The following is a 22,376-nucleotide window of genomic DNA, read 5'->3' on the forward strand; positions in this document are numbered from 1 at the left end:
CTACTTTCTAGTACATTCAATAAACCAGTGCTCTTAACTTATATATGTATTACACAAATCAGATGATTATGAAACTGCAGTAGAAGATCTGGACTCTAGAAAGCTACTCATAACCAAACTCTCACCTATATAAAATCCAGAGTTATAGTCACCACGAGCAGGATCTTCTTGAAGTCAAGTGTAATACACAGAGTGAAAGCCAGGAAATAAAAGCACAATAGTTAGATGGCCCACCACAAACATATACAAAGGAGCATTTTGATCAACAACCTGAAAACATCATGTGTCTGAGTTAACAGCTAGAATGTGACACTGAGTATACATACTCTAATGTCAAAGATTAACCATGGACAGAAAGATATTCAGAAATTTAAAATGAATGCCCAGCAAAAATTATTCAAAATGTACTACTGCAGCCTGTCAATCAGATATGCATTTTTTGAGAGAGCAAGCAATACATTTCCTTGTTATATTAAATTACGGTCATGTGTTCTTAAGTAAGATATTTAAGAAATGAGCGCATGCTCTCCAAATGGTTAAAAGCATTTTACATGCAGACACAATACACATGGGCGCACACAAGTACACAGACACCAACAGTCTAGGAGACCTACTGCACACATGATGATCATCTCTCAGCAATATCCTTTCTGACGTGTTTTCATTTTACATTTTATAAACTGAATATATACAACATGCTGGAATATATGTCAAGGAAGCAAAAATATAGTTTACAGGTTATCTTTATGAGGAGATGAATGTCTGTAACAGGACTGTACAGCAAATGAGAAATGCATGGTTCTTACAGCCTCAAACACACTAAACTATTTTTCAAAGGAAACACTCAGTACTGTATATAATTATGGCTGGCTAGTAACATATGTAACAGTATATAACTGCAGGGTCATCTAGTTGCAGTTCCATCTTTAATATTCTGAAATCAGAGGGCTCTGGAATGGCCAGACAGAGACTAAGGTTGAAACTCTAGTACTGGCTTTACTATACACCATGAAAAGAGCACTCTAATGTTGAGGCACCACTGTTTGGATAAAACATTACACCAAAGGTTACAACTACCAGTCATGGTAGTAGTTTCAATGGTTGTTATACATGTCATGGTACAAATCTGATGCTGAAAATGGCATTACCATGGTATCCTAGTGAAATGTTACCCATTCAAAAAAAACCCACCCTGGACTAAAAATGAAAACAAATTTATTATGTCTATGTTTTGAAGAAATGAAAAATGTTTAGTTTATACTTTTATTTCCCAAAAGTGATACCCATTCTGACCATCTAGCCTCCCTACCAGAATGACTACTGGCCCAAGTTTCCCCAAATTCTTCACCTAAAATTGAGGGTTAGAAACCAGGATGGCATATCATCTACACTGGGGACTGGGACGGTCTATTTTAACCTTATTGTTACTTTCACTGACTATGACTTCTGTGGCATGACTGTATCTGAGGATGTAGTCATGCCTCTACATGTGCTGTTCCCAGTTGTGGTATTATGTAACACTTATGTACAGTGGATATAAGAAGTGTACACACCCGTTAAAATGCCAGGTTTTTGTGATATAAAAAAATCAGACCACAATAAATCATTTCAAAACTTTTCCCACCTTTAATGTGACCTATAACCTGTACAATTCAATTGAAAAACAAACAAATCTGTTAGGGGAAAAATATAAAAAAATAAAAAATGTGCAATAAGCTGGTTGCACAAGTGTGCACACCCTTAAATTAATACTTTGTTGAAGCACCTTTTGATTTACTTACAGCATTCAGTCTTCTTGGGTACACACCCGCCATCAATTAAAGAGACTTTGATTAACCCCAAATAAAGTTCAACTGTCCTAGTAGGATTTTCCTGACATTTACTCAGTTGTCTGCTACAGCAAAAGCCATGGTTCACAGAGAGTTTACAAAGCAGCAAAGGGATCTCATTGTTGAAAGGTATCAGTCAGGAGAAGGGTATAAAAAAATTTCCACAGCATTGGATATACCATGGAACGCAGTGAAGACAGTCATCAAAAAGTGCAGAACATATGGGACAACAGTGACGTTGCAAAGAACTGGACGTTCCTCCACAATTGATGAAAAGACAAGATGAAAACTGGTCAGGGAGGCTGTCAACAGACCTACAGCAACACTGAAGGAGCTGCAGGAATTTCTGGCAAGTACTGGTTGTGTACTACATGTGCCAACAATCTCCCGTATTCTCCATATGTCTGGACTATGGGGTAGGGTTGCAAGACGGAAGCCTTTTCTTGCACAGAAAAACATCTGGGCCTGGCTAAAATTTGCAAAATACATCAAGTCTCCCAAAAGCATGTGGGAAAATGAGTTATGGTCTGATGAGACCAAGGTTAAACTTTTTGGCCACATTTCCAAAAGGTACATTTGGAGCAAAAACAACACTTCACATCACCAAAAGAACACCATCCCCATAGTGAAGCATGGTGGTGGCAGTATCATGCTTTGGGGTTGCTTTTCTTCAGCTGGAACTGGAGCTTTAGTCAAGGTGGAGGGAATTATGAACAGTTCCAAATACCAGTCACTTTTGGCCCAAAACCTTCAGGCATCTGCCAGAATACTGAAGATGAAGAAAAATGTCACCTTTCAACATGAGAATGACTCCAAGCATACATCCAAATCAACAAAAGAATGGCTTCACCAGAAAAAAATTGGAGTTTTGGAATGGCCCAGCCAGAGCCCAGACCTAAATCCAACAGAAAATCTGTGGGGTGACCTGATGAGGACTGTGCACAAGAGATGTCCTCGCAATCTGACAGATTTGGAGTGCTTTTACAAGGAAATATTGCCAAGTCAAGATGTGCCATGCTGATAGACTCCTACCCAAGAAGACTGAATGCTGTAATTAAATCAAAAGGTGCTTCAACAAAGTATTAGTTTAAGGGTATGCACACTTATGCAACCAGCCTATTGTACGTTTTTTATTTTTTATATTTTTTCCCCTAACAGACTTGTTTGTTTTTCAATTGAATTGTACAGGGTATAGGTCACATTAAAGGTGAGAAAAGTTTTGAAATGATTTATTGTGGTCTCATTTTTTATATCACAAAAACCTGGCATTTTAACAGGGGTGTGTACACTTTTTATATCCACTGTAAATATGGGTCACATCCTTCCCTTTGGACCAACCATGGTCTCTTTTTCCCCAAAGTAGATGACTTCACATTAGATTCTCTTTTCCTACCACACTTCCCAGTGTCTCCTCTGCCTGTACCGCAAGTCAAATGGAGCAAAGCCAAGACACAGAGCTCATCATAATTTGTACTTTTGATTTTCTTAATGTAGTCTTTGCTACAATACCTCTATTTGACCTCAAACAAGAAGCCCCTCCCCAATTTTTATAAACCCTATCATTTTTTGTTTAGGGTAATAGCTGAGCTGTGAGGTCTTTCTCCAGTATGAGGAAAGCTTTTTCCCCACATTCCTCTAAATTTTAACTACAGCCACTTTCAAAATGTGACATACAATGGCTTAACAGCTTGGCCAACTTAAAACTTCTGTATGACCTCATTCAAACCTCCACTATCATTTTTCCCCATCTTAAAAATAATGCAGCCCACCTATTACAGTTTTGCTGCTTGAAGTAGAACAAGAAATTGACCTTCCAAAAGGAAGGAAAACCAGAAATGCAGCTCAGTTCCATCTTCCATTTTGCTGGAACTCTGGCACCTCTGCTGTTACCTGAACTCAAACATCCAGCGTCATGGGTGAACACTGCCCTTGCATCAATGAGCCTACTAGTTTATGTGCAAGGATACTGTACAAGTTATATTCATTAGTGGATGGGTACACTGGCACTGAGGCAGAGCATCTGTCTCTTCCATTATTGACACAGGTTCAGGAATGAGTCTGGATTTACATGAAGGGCCAACTAAGGATAGGATAGAAGGATGTATTACTGTGAGGGGGTTGGTAAACATCAGCATCACTCTCAGTGGAGATCAGTGTCAATAAAATGATAAAGGGAAATGGAATAACAAATCTGTATCTTGCTTTTGTGCACAAGACATGTGATGAGCACTGCTGTATGATTCATTTTGCTCCATCTGGCTAGCAAAGCTCAAATGGTGTAGTGGTACATTTTTCTGACTACAGTGTACAGGATCCTGGGTTCGAGACTTGGCAGGGCTGATTATTTTCTTGATGGGGCTGCTGCATATCCGCACGTCAAGTTCCACTCGAGTAACCCGCACACGCGGCCACAGCCTGGTCTGTGACATCAACAAGACTTGTTGGCGGAACAGATTTGTGTCCTAGAGACTCTCCCATCTATGGAATAGACTCCCTCTCCACATCAAGCAGAGTGCCTGTTTATCCACTTTTAAGCGCAACCTGGATAACTGGATGGGGAACAGAAAATATACCCCTGGAAATCCACCCATCTCCCTGCTGGACAGGGGCATTAGTTTCTGATTTGTTTAAACATGGGCTAAACTCTTGGCTAGGATTATAAGGGCCTCAGGGCAAATAGCCTAGTAACCTCCTATGATCCTATCATCCTATGAAGGTGATAGCCTTATATTACTCTCTTACTCATCAAGAGGGTTCTTGCTCCCCAGCTCTTACTTTAAGTGGACACAAAGCTCTTATTCATAAAAAAAAGTTACAGTGGCAAACCAATGAAAGGTCAGCTCCAGCATCAGCTAGCATGGATGTATAGTACTTGTCCACTGAGGGGAAGACATCTGGGGCTCACCTAAATGTTTTGGTGGGGGTATGTCTAGATTATTTATAATCATAAAATGAACAGGCCTTAAGTATTACTTAAAAAACTTATGAATGCCAAACTTATGAATGCCAACAAGCAAACATTCCATTCCAAAGCACATAATGCATAAGAACAGTGCCTTTCACTGTTATCCTCTGCAGCATTTTAGTGCTATCCTGTAAATTGCAGAACAGTCAATACCTGTAATAGGTCTAGCTGGCTAAACTTCAGGGACATGGCAATTTATGTATTCATTTGAAAACAATATAAAGCCAGACCCAGGTGAAGGTTAGCCATTAAATCCTGGTAAGTGCAATGCAAATGTAGGCATGATACACAGACAGTGTAGTAATATCACGTACAGTGTAAATATAACAGTAAAAAGCTACTTCTTCAGCACAGGGTTCGAGTTACACCACTGAAGCAGACACATTTACTACACCTTAACTTCTGGACAATAGCAATGTGCTTAGTGGGAAGGAGTTCACTTAAGACTTAAGCAGGTGTTACAGAAGCCTTGCTGCTAAAGGCTTGTTCATGAAAGGGAATAAGGAGTGGACAAGTAAGGCTGCAGCACCCTTAAAGTCTGGAGCACTGGCAGTGCAAATGTGAAAGGAGTGCTAGATCCAGTGTGAAAGGAGGGTACAGATAAGGAATTGTGAACATTTGGTAAGGGGCAGGTTGTTTTTCCCAGACTACAATGGTGATCCTGGTGTGGTGACTATATAGTAAAGGTTACAGCTCAAAATATTGAAAACATTTTGGATGAAAAATTTCCAAGGAGGTAAAGAACATTGAAAGCACAAAATATTGAAAACACGTTTGAATGAATGCTCAAATGACTGAATGCACACTTTTTAAAGTGCATGTAAGTAGGAGTGTGAAGGAAAATGAATGTTAACTGAAAAGGTTAGACTGGTTGGTGTGTAAGGGAGACAGTTTGCATATTGGGGTTAGGTAAGGGGACAGACTTACTTTTTTACACATTTGGTTTCATGTTTGTTCTGTGTCCTTTTGTGCAGTGGTATTGTTAGGGAAAGGGTTTTTAATAAAGTAACAATAAGGTCTGGGGATAGTGTTAGCACACATGAGAAAGGTGGTTTTGGGGGTCAAAGCCCCTGTCATACCACTGAAAGCAAGAAATCTGGACAAAGCCATAAATAAAAGGAGATAAATGTCCAAAATAGGTACAGTTTTTAAAAATAGCTCTTACAGACTTGCTTGATAGAATAACAGGTTTTGCATTAGCACAAATTTTCTGAGAGGTAGAAAGTCTGACTCTCAAATGTCTGTCATTATTGTTCGATTTCCCTCCACAATGATTTGCCAGTGATTTGCCAAAAAAAACCCCACAATTTTATGAGAAATAGGCCAACAATAAGAGGCAAAAATCTCAACATTCTGTGAAAATCTGTATAGTTGAGAGGTATGGCTCCTGTGGCCCAGCTTACTCATGTGCAAAACTTAACCCTGCACATTACATCACCAAAACTCTTTCTTAGCAGTTCCACTACCAAGATGACTCGATCTCAATTTTCTACTTGGTGTGTAAGATGAAAGGTATTTTTAGTTGGGTTGAATTATTCATTACGAGTTTTCAGTGTTTTGTCTTTTCACTTTTTTTTTTACAATATTTTGAGGTTCAATATTTTCAGTGTTACACATTCCATGACAAACATAATCTTATGGAAAACCGCTTACAGAAAGTACTAACAGAATAGGTGGTCAGAATGGGCAAAGCATACTCCATCAAAGCAATTAAAAAAATATTTTCTATAATTAAGATATTGTTTCTGAGAAAGGTAGGGAAGGTATGCCAGCAGATGTCTTCACTATGCACATTATAAGGCAAATATATTACAGAAATAAAACCAGTCACTCTGTACTTCACTGGATGAAATCAGACTGCTTCCTCCAAATCCAAAGCCTCCTGCCTAACACTTAACTCTGGATATAAGGATGCCAGGTCTGAAACTTCACATGATTCAATATAGTTATTTTTTTAGGAGGGGCAGTTAAACTTTCAGAATGTCTGCAAAAACTCTGAACAACCAAAGAGCTGAGATACTTTCCTAATAAGAAGTAAAACAGAAACTACCACTTCTCCCCCCTTCCCCCTTGCAGTCTAACATGCTGCTCAGGAAGTCTGCAGAATTAAAATCTACAATAAGCTACAACCCAGCATTTTAATTCAGATCACTATTAGAAACTGGATCTGTTTATACAAGTACCTTCACTTTCATCTGAGATGCATTAAAAAAAACAAAAAGGGAACATTATTTTGAAAGAAAAGCTGCAACAATGATACCTGATAGGAAAAGAGAAATTACACCTACCACTGTTAACCGTTTCCTCATCTTAGAAAAGCCACAAAAGAAAAAAAAGTTTTAATTGTAAGTATCATTTCTGTTTACACAAGTGTCATATAAAAGACGACCTTAGACTGAATAAGAAGTACTCTTAATAAAACAACGTGTGAGTGCCATAAAATTTGCAGTAACACATTTTTAATAACAAACACAAGACAACAAACGATTTAGCTAGCCTGAGGTATAATATCCAAAAGGAAATGAAAGATTACACAGTGAAGCTGTTAAAAGCAGCAGCCTTTCCTTTCCTTAGCCTTTGCATGTGTGAGTACAATGCCTCTGGACATTCAATATGCAGAGGTCTTCAGATCATGGCTTGTGTCAAGGAGGCCACTGAAGTGACATGTTGGGTGGTCCTGTAGTTCTTCCAGAAAGCTTGGAGGTGCTTTGCTGAGGGGTATTAGTGGAGAGATCAGTCCTTTTTGCCTTTTTTTTTTCCTCGGTGTACAACCACACTTTACCCTTTGCATGGTCCCCCAATGAAGTAATCCTGTGTTGGTGACAGCTAAGGTTATCCAGCAGACAGCATGTTTAGGAAGGAGATATTTATTTTATTTTCATATGTTAACCAGGATAGATTGTTGATCCAAATGGAGTATTTTCAGATTCAGTCTAGGGCTACACTGATGGAAATATAAAATCATGCAAGGGTTCCATAGTGAAGAAATTATAGAAAATGCAAAACAATAAGTGCAGTTTTAGAGCTCCAGTGTTGAAAACAGAATTAGAGAGCGAGAGATAAATATCACAGCTTAACAACATTTAATTGCTACAATGATATAACGAGATAAATAATTATTCTATTTACAATATGAGCAAGACTGGATACACAGAGTTGGTGAGAGCTGCTAAGACGTTCCAAGAGTAAAGCTAGACAAAAATGATGGGCATGAATAGAAGAGACACTCCAAGAGATGCAACAATTAGAGACAGATGAAGGAATTCAGAAGATATTAGTGGATACAGGCTCAGTAATGTTTCTTGGGGTCGGCCTGGACAGAGGAGATGAAGTGAGTGTTTCAAATTTTAAGTGATGCTGCCTGTTCTCAAACATTTGCACGCAGCTTCTTTAACAGGAACTCCTAAAGCTGGTTATGGAATTTGGGAATGGTTGTGTTACCTCTGAGTATTCCCGTTATACCTCTCATTTGCATAATGATTAAGATGTTTATCTCACAAACACAGAGTACAGGGCTTGAGTCTCACTTCTGAAGGAAATTGGCTAGGCTTAAAATGGGCAAAGGCAGCTAGCCTACTACTTACCTATAAACCTTTTTATCTTCTTAGCAGAAGAATTCTGGACAAAAATAATGTGGGAGGAATGGGTGGGTCAAAGACTCAGTCAAGGACAGATTTTAAGTATTGTTCCTATAAACTTAAAAATTTGCTAGAATAATTTTTGCAATAGCACGCATTTTTTGAAGGATATGAAGCCTGAAACACAAATATCTGTCATTAACGATTTTAATCCTCAATATTCAGTTCTATGGGTTTTTAATCTACAGTATTTTCCAGGGGGAAAAAAATCAAATTTTATAAGGTACAGACTAAAAATATGAGGAAATATCTGAATATTCTGAGAAATTCTTGTCAGTTAAGAAGTATGCATCCCAGTAATGAGTCACATATTCATGAGGCAGTATGCAATTATTGTTGCCTGTGCTATGAAGTTTGCTCCAAGGGGCCAATTAAAGAAGAAGTGGATTATGTTTGGCATCAAAGATTCACAGGTTCATAGATGTTTACTAGGCTAATGACCACAAGGGCCTTTTCAAGCCTAGCCATGCATCCCAAATCTCTGACAAGTTCTGATACCCTTGATTAGTGTAAGCATGGGCATGGGAGATGAACCGTTTACAGATTACTCGTGTCCATTAGAAACACAGGTGCCAAACCAGGGATTAATTTCCGGTCTCCCATCCAATTGTCCAAGTTGCACTTGAATTGGTTTAGGGAAGAACTCCGCTTCACATGGATGGGGAGCCTGTTCCGCAGACGGTGTAGTCTCTGGGATGCATACCTGTCTCTCCAGCAGGCTCTATTTATATCACAGGCAAGGTTTAAAGTCTTTAGAATGGGTAATTCTGGTGCTGTTTTGTGGATATGCAGGAGGTCTATTAGAGTGGGGTCTGACTAGGCACTGTATGGCAGGCACAGATCTCCCCTCAAAAGTCTGTAGGAGACCGAATACAGGGATAGGGCCTTGGGGCTGTCTGCATAGGACATTTTACTTGCGAGCTGTATTCTTTTAGTGAGAAACCTCTGTGGACATTCCAGTTGTTGGATATGCCTGGTTAGGTACACACCAAAGGGGGGCACTGTACTCAATGACAGGTCTGATGAATGCCAAATATTTTTTATTTTATTTTTTTATTTAACATTTGTTGACCGGGAATGTCCGACTAGGTTCCACAGATCCTGTTTTCAGCGGAGGCCCGAGGAGCAATGCTCCAGAAGCATGTCTTTAGAATGTGGGAGGAAACCGGAGTACCCGGAGGAAACCCACGCGAACGCAGGGAGAACATGCAAACTCCACACAGAAGGCACCCCAGCCGAGAATCGAACCAGAGAACCTCTTGCTGTGAGGCGACAGCATTAACCACTGCACCACTGCGCCGCCCTGTGGATACAGTGGAACAATCACTTCCTTGGACTTAGATGCTATACCTTTGTTTATAAGTTGCGCAACATAGAATGATTTCCTCACCACTGTAGACACGTGATGGTCAAAGGCTAGATTACTATCTATGTGTGTTCCTAAGTCCCTGACTACTGGGTCAGCTCTAAGGGGTGCGTTGTCAACATGATAGTTACCAGGGACGGATGACTTCCCAAAGGATACTATTATGCATTTCTTGGCATTTAGTCTTAGTCCATGGCTCTGACACCAGTTGTTTGTCTGTATCAGCCCCTCCTGGAGAACTTTTGTGTAAGTGTGAGATTCAATGACAGCTCCTAATTTGCAATCATCATGCATTCATTAAGAATCTTTAAGCAGCAGCCAGGTACATAACAGTGAATTATGTTAATTCATCAAAATGGCTGTATATATGGAAAAAAAAGAGTTATTAACCACGTGAGTGTTCACACTGAAATCATTGATGAGTGTTTCACATTTTGTCCATTTATTCCACATTGAGAGAGGTCCTGGTCCTTATTTTTGACTAGGAAAGTTCGGAGCTATGCATGGTAGAATCTGACCGTGCCAACAGCACAATGCAAGACTCTCGAGTTCCAAGGAAGAGACTGGGAGCTGACCAAGGTCCTGCATAATGAGGGGTTCAACTGGTGTAGAAATGCACCAGAAAAGTTAGGATTCTGAAAGTGGTTCTAACCAAAGTAGAGGGTGTCATGGAAAGCACCATAAGCCAACATCATGCCACTGTATAATCAAAACAGAAAGTCAAATATGATAATGTAAAATTTTAAGACAGTGTATCATGCTGTATTGTGGGAGAGATTCAAAGGTAAGTTAGAGACTGAAAACAAATAAAGGCATTAAAGATGTTGTTAGAGCTATGACCAAAATTATGAGGAAAAGGCAAATGCTAATGTACTCGCACAGAAATATTTCAGAGATTTTACTGCTGGAGTCATGTCTAGCAGTTGGCTTAGTGTAGAATTCTTTAGCTTTTAAAATGGGTACAAAAGTTTCCAAAATAAGCAATTATGTTTACACTTGCCTTCACACCTCTAAAGTGTTTAGATTTTGCAGGACATCTAAATTATTGCTGTATAGTTTTGGCCTGTTCCTAACAAAACATGTGGTTTTTGAACAAAACACTGAGGCTTAAAGTTAAATAATGACATACGTTTGAGTTTCAGTACTCACATTCTTCAGACTACTCAAGAGAACACACATCCTGTTATTATAGGTTTTTTGTTTTGTTTGTTTTTGTGCAGGAAGTTAAGGACATGTTAGGGGTATGGATAGCAGGCAGAAACAAATGTTTTGTTAGTTTGCTGTCATTTGCTAGTCATTACAGGCAGATTTTACTGCTTAGTATGGGGACCTGACCTTAACAATTTTCTCAGGGGGTGCTTAACATTTGTTATGGTCAGGTCACTTGCCATTTTGGAACATAACTTGTTCCTTTTTTTCCAAATACTGGAGTGTAATCAGCACAGTCCATGGACTGCAAATGTGTTACAATTTAATTTATGTTCCCCTGCTCAGTGTGACAACACGATAGTTCAGTCATGATGCTCTGCAATCTGACTCTGTATGCTACACCGTTTTAGACAACATGTCAAGAGTTTGCTGTAGGCTTCCTTTGGGCTACAAGGAAAAGGAAGTATTAACTTCTCAATATGCCAAGTACTGCATAGACAAGAAGTGATACCCTTTATATAACTACAAGCATGATATCTGCTGTCACAAGTAAAATTAAAAAACTTAAGTTCCAATAGGACCAGATAGCAAACCCAGTGGTTTCTTATACAAAATAGTAAAAAAAAAAAAAAAAAAAAAAAAAAAAAAAAGACTAACCCCACTTGTAAGTCACATTATATAGAAAGACGCAATATGGACACATCCCTTATGGTGACCACAAACTAATCACCTTGGAAATCCACATCCCCCCCTCCACAAAGGTAACCACCATGAAAAAGTTCTCCAAAGCTAACTTTGGGCTCCTAAAAACAGAGGTGGCTAACTTCACGGCATCCATGCAAATGGAGAATACTTGCATGAGCGCTGAATCATACACCAATGCACTGTACAAACATGTACACAAATGCATGGAGTTCACCATACTCAATAGAACCAAGACGCTCTCCTTCAAAAAAAGGAAGCCAATCTGGTGGCACCCTGTCATAAACAAACTATACAACAGGAGGAGGAAACTGATGCAGAATAAGGTGAAGTCCTAAGACTGGAAAAACTCCCTTGTCAGCCTCAATAAAAGGTTGAGACCCCTCATCAAATCCTCTAAAAGCTAGCTATGAAAACAGAACTGCAGCAGATAGTAAAGACAACCACAAGGCCTTCTATAGTTGTATAAAGAACCTCCACGGCAATACCCAGATTTGCTCTGAGCTACTGCACAATGATACCTCCTATACCGTGCCAACAGATATTGCCAATATACTGGATGACAGATTCAGTGCCAACTTTACCACCCCCCCAAAAGACCAATCACAATACCAGTAGATTGCCAGACATCCAGTATTACTGCTGCACAGGTAAAACAGCACTGTCCAAGGCCAAGAATACAGCTTCCATGGGACCTGACAATATTCCTGGCTGTGTTCTACATGAACTACAGAGTGAACTGGCACCTCAGTTGTGTGCCATGTTCAATCACAGCTTCATCTCAGGCTTTGCCCCCACCGAATGGCGCACTGCTACAGTCATCCCTCTCCACAAAGGAGGAGCAACTACATACCCTGGAAACTATCGCCCCATTAGCCTGACGAGTCTGATATGCAAAGCTATGGAACGCATCATCATGGACCTAACAAACAAGGATATAGGGAGCCTCTAAACTCTGGATCCCACACAGTTTGGTTTTGTGAAGAGTAGATCATGCCTGCTCAACTTGGTCGACTTCTTTGAGTCAGTCACCAGAGCTGTGGATGAAGGCAAGGTGGTTCATACAGCCTACCTTGATCTGGCCAAGGCCTTTGATACCATTCCCCACTCAGGAATCATAGAACAACTCAGTAAGCTAGGCATTAACCCCTATATCACTAGGTGGCTTGCAAACTGGCTCACAGATAGAACCCACAGTGTGAAAGTAGCTGACTCCAAGTCAGACTGCTGAGCAGTGACAAGTGGAGTCCCACAGGGTTCGGTCCTGGATCCTCTCCTGTTTGGTATCTACTTCTCTGTATTCCAGGCCAACACGAAGGGACTTCGACAAAGTTTGCAGATGATTGCAAGTTGGAAGCTATTATTAACTCCCCAAGTGATGCTGACATCCAAAGAATGGCCTCACTGAGACCAATGGTTGGTGTCAGAACCATGGCCTTAAGCTCAATGCCAAAAAAATGTGTCGTCATCCCCTTTAGGAAAAACCCGGTTCCCGTGAATTACCACATCGATGGTAGTCCACTGAACACAGAAGGCGTTATAAGAGATCTGGGAACACAGGTTGAGAGCAACCTCTCTTTTGATCACCACACTGCCACTGTGGTCAGAAAGTCCTTCTGTGTGGCACATCTCATTACTAAGGGTTTTGCATCCAGGAAGAAAGACGTCATTGTCTCTCTCTACTCTTCCCTCATTAGGCCAATCATTGAGTACAATGCCCCATTTGGCATGTACCTCAGTAGACACCTGCAATAACTGGAGAGGCCACAAAAGTACCTCACAAAGAGGATCCTAGGCCTTAAACACTTGTTCTATATGGACAGACTCAAAAACTACAACTATTTTCGGTCTCATATCACCTACTTGGAGGTGATCTCTTCTTGACTTACAAAGCCATGTCTGACCCAGCTCTGTCAGAAATGCTACATCTAAAGAAATCCCAATCCCTCCACACCACACGCTCCAGAGACCTCAATCTCATTACCACAATCAACAGACCGTACTGGACGGACAGGTTCATAGCCCATAGACTGCCCATGCTATGGAATAGACTTCTCATACATGTCAAGCAGAGCACTTCCCTGACCCTCTTCAAGAGGGATCTTGATGAGTGGATGGGAAACAGAAAATTCACCCTGGGGATAACTCCATTGGCTCTACTCAACAGAGGCACTGGGAACTAAGTTTGGGTGGGATGATGCCACGGTAATCCTATGGGCTAGGCTTGTAAAGGCCCCAGGGCCATTAGCCTAGTACACAACTATGAACCTATGACAAGCTGTAGTGGTACCGATTGAAAAGAGTTGGGGGGGGGGGGGGTTTGCACATCACATCCAAATAATTTTGGACTCATCAGTTTGACCAGCATGCTACATAAAATAAATGAAATTGCCATGAAGAACCTTACCCATGCGGAACCTACTTCTGTTAGCTCTTTAACAAAATAGATCTAAGGGCAGAACTTGCCTTCTGAATCTTGTGGTTTTCTTCGAAGAGCTAACAACAGTACTTGATGAAGGGCTGACAGTGCATACTGCTACAGCATTCAATTTTAACCCATACAGGGGAATAACTGACAAATTAACAGCATTAACTGATAATTCATACCTCGGTAAAAACACTGCTTAAGCAACTGGAGAAAAGAAGTGAAACTGGAGAGTTGCCTATCTATCCCAACAGGGTGTAAATGATGATGATTCCACAGGGATGAAGAAGTTCATTATATGTTTGTATGAACAAAAACTCTTTCTACTTAAAAAACAAGACTACTGGCACTGGCTGGGGACAATATATTGTTTGTATTACAAGACGTTTGTGTTTTTTTTACTGTGCACTGCCTTAGGGAAACTGATGTTTGGCTTCTAACATACAGCTAGGGAATGTATCATTTCAGGATCAGAAGAGTAGCTGGTTCAACCAGCACCCTGGGCTGGTACTGTGAAATGGTGCTGCCCCACCCCCTCTGGTCTTCACGTGAAGAGCAAAGAAAGGGACGCTCCTTCTACTGGCACATCAGCCAGCTGGCCAGATGCACGACATGCCCCCCTTTACCTGCCCCAGGCATTCAGGTCCCATTTTGTGCCCTGCTCTCAACCTGCACTCAACTAACTCCTTTTAAACTGTAGTAAACATTTGCTACAGTTTATACCCTGCATGCACGTAGTGCTACAGCACTCACATAAAAAATATTTTTTTTACCTTTTAAACTATAGCAAACTGTTTGCTATAATGTGGCAAGCAGTTGCTACAGTTTAGATCACACACGAGGCACTACAGTACTCAGGTTTGACCGCATATGCAAGTCAGTTTTGCATTAACTAAAGTACAGGATCAACTGTTCATGCCTCTCAACACTTTGTGGTCAGGGCAGTTGCCCCTCTCTCCCTGCCCTAGCTATGCTACTGTTCAGGATGGCCTGTTTTGCCCAAATCTGTCTCTATACCCATTTTTTTCTATCCAGGATCTATATGACCTCTGCTCACAAGGTTAGGTAAAACTAATGCCCAGAATATATATGCACTAAGTCATCATTACACCAGATGTAAAAAAATATGTTTTACTTAACCAGTCAAAGAAGTATTTCATTTACTGCATACAGGGTGAGGTCTATACTAGACAAAGGTAGTGTGCTGCCATATAAATCAGGAATGTGATGTAATGAAATCCTTACAAGAAGAATGGCATTTCTACACATCTTTTGTACCCCATTACCATATAAGAATTCCTCATTTTATTATTGTGAACTGCTTTAGACGGCCTCTTATACAGACTTAGAAAATCCAGTGTTGCAGATGGGTGTTATCTCAGGTTTCTATCTGGAGAGCTGTGTGACTTCTGCTGATACCTTTGGGTGAAAGTAATATACAGAATACATGTGCACTAAGTCCTCATTAGCCCATAAGTAAAAAGACATTTTTATTTCAGCAGCCAGAGCAATATTTCTCCTGCTGCATATAGGGTAAGGTCTATACTCTGTATACTTTCAAAGGCAGCGTGGTGCCATAATCAACCAAAACTGAGATGCAGTGAATCTTTGGGGACAGAGTTATTCTTGTGTGGGATTTGTGCCAAAGTATCTTACTACAACTCCCTGACTTTGTTACTGTGAACTGCCTTAGTGTAACTGAAATATGTCTTCTTTTGGTGCACCAGATTGCTTTTGTCACAGTATGACACTATACATCACTTTCAGTTGAGCTGGGGTGCCGGAAGTTGTGGAAGGCAAAAGGGGCACTTGGTGATCTAAAAGGGCAGTTTTTTAGCTGTCTACTGTCATAATAAAAGCATAACTGTGACACAAGATCTATGTAGTGCATATATGAGTTATATTTGGAATGAATGCACAAAGATTTTATAGAAACATACAAATCAACCTAATGTTGCACCTGCATGGTATTTGATCCACTAGCCATACTTTCAAAAGTTAGAGAAAAAAGTGTAGTAGTGCTGAAATACACTTACTGTTGTCACAAAGAGGGCAGTCCCCATAGAAAAGTGGTGGAAAGCTGCTAAGTACATAATTCAGACTGCTAAATAAACGTCTGACCTTGGAAAAATTCCATATTAAATGTTTATCAGATTCAAACTGTTTTTTTTTTTGGTGATCACTGATTGCTGTTAATATTCTAGTGTGAGCTTAACCGTAGTAAAAGGTACTTAATAACAGCTTATTAAGAACCTTGCTGATGTCAGAATGGTTCTTAACAAGCGTGCCATCTCTCTAAATTCAAAGCATGGTCTTAGTGATCCATATACTGCAAGTCAATATCTTTCAAAAAATAAGACAGAACATAGATCCTGGCAGCATCCACAACTCAGGTTGTAGAAGTAGAATTTGATACAGGCTTACTGAGGGCTTCTGCCATAGACTCACCTATTTTGCAATTGCCCCTGTTCAGAGATCTGCACAGAAGGTTCCAATAACTTGTGTGTGGGGTTGGTGGGAGCTCAGAACAGTGAATTTTTTATTTCTTAAATCCTCCTCTTGATCAAAACTCATTAGTGTACAGAGATCATTACTCTAACTTTTTTGAGACCGAGGAAAGCACGGTATTTATTTCTCTAATTTTCCTCACAATTAAACCTCAGATGTATGTAGAGAAGGTTACTGTGGCTTTTGTGAGGCTGTGACAGTGTGGTCATTATTTCTTTACCTTAGAGATATGCACACATCATCACTACAGCTTATGTATGGGCAGTGTACTGTCTAGGAGCAACAGGCTGGAAAACATGACTGTGATACTTTTTTTCTCACAATTGCATATCATAAGTGTATACATGTCACTGATTTTGGGAGGTAGGGATAAGGAAGAATTGTGAATATACATCTGAATCAACAAGTAAAAATATGACACTATATTCTGGTTGTAAGATGGATACACAGTAGGTAGCTGTGTTTTTGGAAGTGGGGGTGAACAGGCAAGCTGTATGATGTGTGACAGCAGCAACTTGAAATATATGACTGTGGCCATTTATTCGTTTACTTTTATCCCAATCTAACATCAGAGGGATACAGAAAAGGCAATATTATCACAGTTTAAAGAAGTAATCTCTCTGTTATACTCAGCATCGATCAGGACAATTATTGAGTACAATGCCCCTTTTGGGGTGCATCTCAATCAAAAGATTAGCAAGACCCCAAAGGTTCTTAACCAAAAAAGATCACAGGTCTGAAGTCCCCAAGTTACCAATACCAAGATATGCTGGAAGCTCTATCACTCTATTCCAGTCTTACAGACTTTTGAGGGAAGATGTGTCTTACTTATTGCACCATTAGAAAACCAGTTGTCCTGGACCTTCTCTTTATCTGCAAGTCCAATATTTCCACCAGTACTAGAACCAGGGACTTAAATCTTCACAGCAGATAAATAAAGCACAGTGAAGAGGCATGCTTATATGGCAGCACCTTCAAAACCTTTGGAATAACACGTTAAGCAATGTGATTCGTTATCTTACTTAAAACAAACTAGTGACTGGATGGCTATCCACAAATTTTACTGGTGTAGCCCTCCTGGGGAAAAGAGGTGCCACCTGAGAGAGGGTACTGGCAAGGAGTTAATGATCATAAGATTCACTGGCCCAGGAATATCAATGAATCTAAACTGTTTTTATGGCTTATTCCCATAAATTGTCAAGAACTCCCTGCCTACCCCTATAGCTACCATGAATAGCATAAAGTGGCTATAAGAGAATGAATGAAGAATTAGCAGAGCCACAGCCTGTCATGATATTCAGTAGATGAAAAGCAATAAACATGCAGGTTTGCTCCAATTTATGGAAATTAACTCAAATTTATGGAAATTAAACCACCTGTAGAGCATACCTACGTTTCTGTGTGTGTGTGTGTGGGGGGGGGGGTGTAGGTGTACATGTGGTATGAAAAAACAACTGCAATAGAACTAGCGACCTGGTGGTGTAAACACTGACTCTAGACAATTGTTGAAGTTGAAATGATACCCCAATCCTAACAGCAAAGATAGGAAAAAGGGGTAGTGGATGGACTTTAGAGTATACTTCACAACTGTGCGAAGTATACACATGAATGTAATGTCATATTCTACTTGTGTAAATTGTTCTCTTTGCTGCTACTGGTCCCAAGTTTTAACTGAAGAGTCAGTTGACTAGCTCACTTACCAGTCAGCAAATAGCAATCAGTAAATAACTAAATGAATGCCCAGAATTTTGCAGAACATCCCTGGTTTTGCCTCAAATTTTGTCCTGTACCTTATAAAAAGCTTGATTTTCTGGTAAATCATTCAGTATCATACCTCTAAACTCTCAAGAACTTTGCAGAATATCAAGTTTATTGGTTCATATTTTCGGTCAGTTCTTCATAAAATTTGTGGTTTTCTGGCAAACCACTAATGATTCTACTCCCTAAATAATGAGAGATATGATTATGACATTTCACATCCATCAGAAAATGCATCCTAATGCAAAACCTGTTGTCGTTTATAAGAATGTTTAAAATCTGTCCCTTTATCCCCCCATTAATTTTTGGTTTTGTCTAGAATTCTTAAGCAAAACTTAAACTGTATGCAAAGGATTACAATCAGTCACTAGTGCCAGACATGAAAATTTCACACTTCTACTTTTCAAAAAATGCATGCTGATGCAAAACCTGCTTTATTAAAATTTTAAATGAATAGATAACATTTAAAATCGTCTTTGGTTTTGAGCCTTCATTCCCCTGCTATTTTTGGCTTTGTCCAAAATTCTTGAGGAAAGAAGGCGATTGGTAATTTTTAGAAACACTCTCGCATAGGCATTCCCATGGTAACTGTGAGCTTGGGCAGCTGGGAAAAAATGATTTATTACTCAAATTGTCTTCTTCAAGCTGCCTGAACTTGCAGTAAATTCAGAAATGGAAATAAAATGATTTTGTGCAATTTCTATGCTGGTAGTAGTTTCAGGGCAAATTGGGCTGCTTTGAAAGTGGGTGGGGTATTCCCCCCATACTATGGTTCAGGCACTCATGCAGTTGAGTGCTATTTGCCCTCTGCTCACAAGGCTGGGTAAAACTAATACTCTAAACATATGTGTACTACTGCCCTCATTATCACAAAAATAAAAAGGCATTTTTATTTCACCAACAAGGGAACATTTCTGGTACTGAACATAGAATTAGGTCTATATTCTATATGGTGACAAAGACAATGTGTTCTCATATAAATCAGAACTGAGATGCAGTGAAAACAATGGGGATAGAATGGTAATCATTATTCATAGGTTCATAGGTTCATACTAGGCTATCTGCCCTAGGACATTTATAAGCCTAGCCAGAGTGTGTTTGGCTTTCGCCACCCATTTTAAATTAATTTTGCTATGCCCTTTTTCGAGGTTAGTATACTGTGCCTCTGTCTAACAGTGACACAAAAGTGATACCCGGGGTAAACCTACGATCCCCCATCCACTCATCAAGATTCCTCTTGAAGAGAGTCAATGAGGGACTCTGCCTAACCTGGACTGGGATTTTATTCCAGAGTGAAGGAGCCTCTGGGTTATGAATCTGTCCCTCCAGCATGTCCTATTTATTTCAGTGCTGAGGTTCAAGTCTCTCGAGCGCGTAGCTCGATGGGATTTGGATTTTCTGAGGTGCAGCATGTCCATTAATTCCGGGTTGGACATGGCTTTATACGTCAGGCACAGATCGCCTCTGAGCAGGCAGTATGCCACTGAGTAGAGCTGGAGTTTCTTTAACCGGGCAGCATATGGCATCTGTTTGAGCCCTTTGATCCTCTTGGTGAGGTACTTTTGGGGTCTTTCCAGTTGCTGCAGATGTCTGGTAAGGTACATCCCAAAAGGGGCATGATGAGGGATGAGTAAAGAGGCAGAATGACCTCCCCTGATCTAGATGTGAATCCCTTCATGATTAGGTGGGCTATATAAAATGTTTTTCTAACCACTTTGTCCACGTGGTTGTCAAATGAGAGATTGCTATCAACTTGGGTCCTCAGGTCCCTAATTACTTCTTCTGTACTTAATGGATTACCACCTATGTGGTAATTTGTGGGCACTTTGTTTTTGCCAAAGGGGATGACTATACACTTTTTGGCGTTTAGCTTGAGGCCATGGCTCTGGCACCAGTTGTCTGTTTCTATGAGGCCCTTTTGGAGGATGCTTGTGTCGGCTGGAGAGTCGATTATAGCGCCCAGTTTGCAGTCATCTGCGAACTTGGTCAGCCACATTCCTTCCGAGTTGGCCTGCACCTCCGAGAAATATATACCGAACAGGAGAGGTTGCAGGACTGAGCCTTGTGGGACGCCACTTGTAACTGGTTTGGAGTCTGACATGGCTCCAGCAATTCTAACCATGTGGGTTCTGTCCTTGAGCCAGTTTGCAACCCATCTAGTGACATAGCTGGTGAGCTTATCTATAATGCCCGAGTGGGGTAATGTATCGAAGGCTTTTGCGAGGTCCAGGTAGGCTGTGTGGACCACCTTCCCCTCGTCAATGGCCTTGGTGACTGTTTCAAAGAAATCGACCAGGTTTAAGAGGCAGGATCTGCCCTTAACAAAGCCGAACTGGGTAGGATCCAGTGTCTGTAGGTCCCCAATATCTTTATTTATGAGGTCCATGATGATCCTTTCCATAGCTTTGCAGACCAAGCTAGTCAGGCTTATGGGGTGATAGTTTCCAGGATCCGTTGAGGCACCACCTTTGTGGAGAGGGACCACTGTTGCTGTACGCCACTCTTTGGGTACATATCCTGTAGTAAGGCTGAGACTGAACAGTAGTTTTATGTTTGGGTTTAGCTCTTCTTGGAGTTCATGTAGGACGCAGCCTGGGACACCATCTGGTCCCATTGATGCTGTGTTTTTGCTTTGGAGAGGCGGCTCTTACCTGAGCATCTGAGATGTCAGGGGCAGCACTCTGCTGGGATAGATATTTGCCCTTTGGTGGGAGGGGAGAAGTTTGCGCTGAACCTGTCAGCTAGGATGTTGGCAATGTCTGTGGGTTTGGTGTATTTTTTGTCATTTTGGACTAATTCTGAGCATATCTGGGAATTCCAACCCAGGTTCCTAACATAACTAAAGAAAGCCTTGTGATTATCCTTAGTCTCCTTTGCAATTTTTCTCTCGAAGCTGGCCTTAGACAATTTTATGAGTGCCCGTAGTTTTTTGCTAACACTGATCAGAGATGCCTTCCCTTTTTGGGATTTTGCTCTATCATGTAGTAGCTTCCTCCTTCTATTGTATAGTTTGTTTATGGCTGGGGTCCACCAGACAGGACGTCTGCCTTTGGAGGATTGGGTCTTGGTTTTATTTGGGATTGCATGATCCATGCATTCCTGAAGGTGTTCATAGAATGCGTTTATAAAGGATTCTGCGGTCTGGGCCGTATTTTCCACAGGCCCGGGGGCTTTGAAGGATTCCACCTCGGTTTTGAGGAGTGTGAAATTTGCTTTAGAGAAGTTTTTCACTGTGGTTTTCTGGGCAGGGTTGGGGTCGGGATGTGAATATCCAGTGAGATTAGTTTATGGTCTAATCTTACCAGTGAGGGATACACTTCTGGTCTGGAGCATAGAGTCCCCATGTTGGTGATGATCAGGTCCAGTATGTTTTCCCCTCTTGTGGGAGTGGTAACAAGTTGTTCCATAGCATTTGAGTTTATAAATTCTAGGAACCTTTGAGCTAGGGTGTTGGAGTAATGCTCCCAGTCTATGTCTGGGTAGTTGAAGTCACCCAATATAATGGTGCTTGGAGAGACCTTCATATTTTCCAGTGTTCTCAGGAAGGCCGAGTGGGGTTCCTGGGTTTGGGAGGGTGGTCTGTAGCAGGCTATAAACTGGAGGGCAGTTTTACCCACTGTTAGTTGCACATGGATAGTCTCTGATGCTTCGTGCTGTGCCACCAACCTGGAGGTGTGGGTATCTTTGACGAATATTGATACTCCCCCTCCTTTTCTGGTTCGGTCCAAGTTTTGGGGCCAAAAAGCATGGTATGAGGTATAACCTGGTAGTGCTGGGGTGCTCTCGGGAGCCTTGAACCAGGTTTCTGTTACTGCACAGATATCGATGTTCTCCATGCTAAGGAGAGTTTAGAGTGCATGCATCTTGAGGTTTAGACTTCTGGCGTTGAGTAGCATTACTCTTAGTTTCTTATCCCTTGTGATACCTATGGAGGTGGGTTTGTCTTTTGAGCCTTGCCTAAAAAGGCACTATGGGGGTAGCAAGAGCCTTTGCCAATATCCAAAAGCCCAGGGGTGACAGGTGCAAGCCGTCCCTA

General features: G+C 40.8%; 1 protein-coding gene across 2 annotated transcripts in view; it reads right to left on the reverse strand.

Annotated features, from left to right (window-relative positions):
- Positions 1–22,376, reverse strand: part of MPP7 (MAGUK p55 scaffold protein 7) — a 1,877,075-nt gene that overhangs the window by 547,401 nt on the left and 1,307,298 nt on the right. Inside the window, exons 11-13 of one of the 2 annotated variants that reach the window (XM_044066671.1) lie at positions 7,083–7,103; positions 6,978–6,989; positions 126–164 (exon numbers count right to left, since the gene is read on the reverse strand). The exons of the other annotated variant lie outside the window; for it this stretch is intronic. Coding sequence (XP_043922606.1) covers positions 126–164; positions 6,978–6,989; positions 7,083–7,103 — 72 coding nt within the window. The remainder of the gene's footprint in view (positions 1–125; positions 165–6,977; positions 6,990–7,082; positions 7,104–22,376) is intronic. 2 annotated transcript variants of the gene reach the window in all.

Source organism: Protopterus annectens, chromosome 3.part1, assembly GCF_019279795.1.
Source record: "Protopterus annectens isolate FY-2018-M chromosome 3.part1, PAN1.0, whole genome shotgun sequence".
NCBI classification, from domain to species: domain Eukaryota; kingdom Metazoa; phylum Chordata; order Ceratodontiformes; family Protopteridae; genus Protopterus; species Protopterus annectens.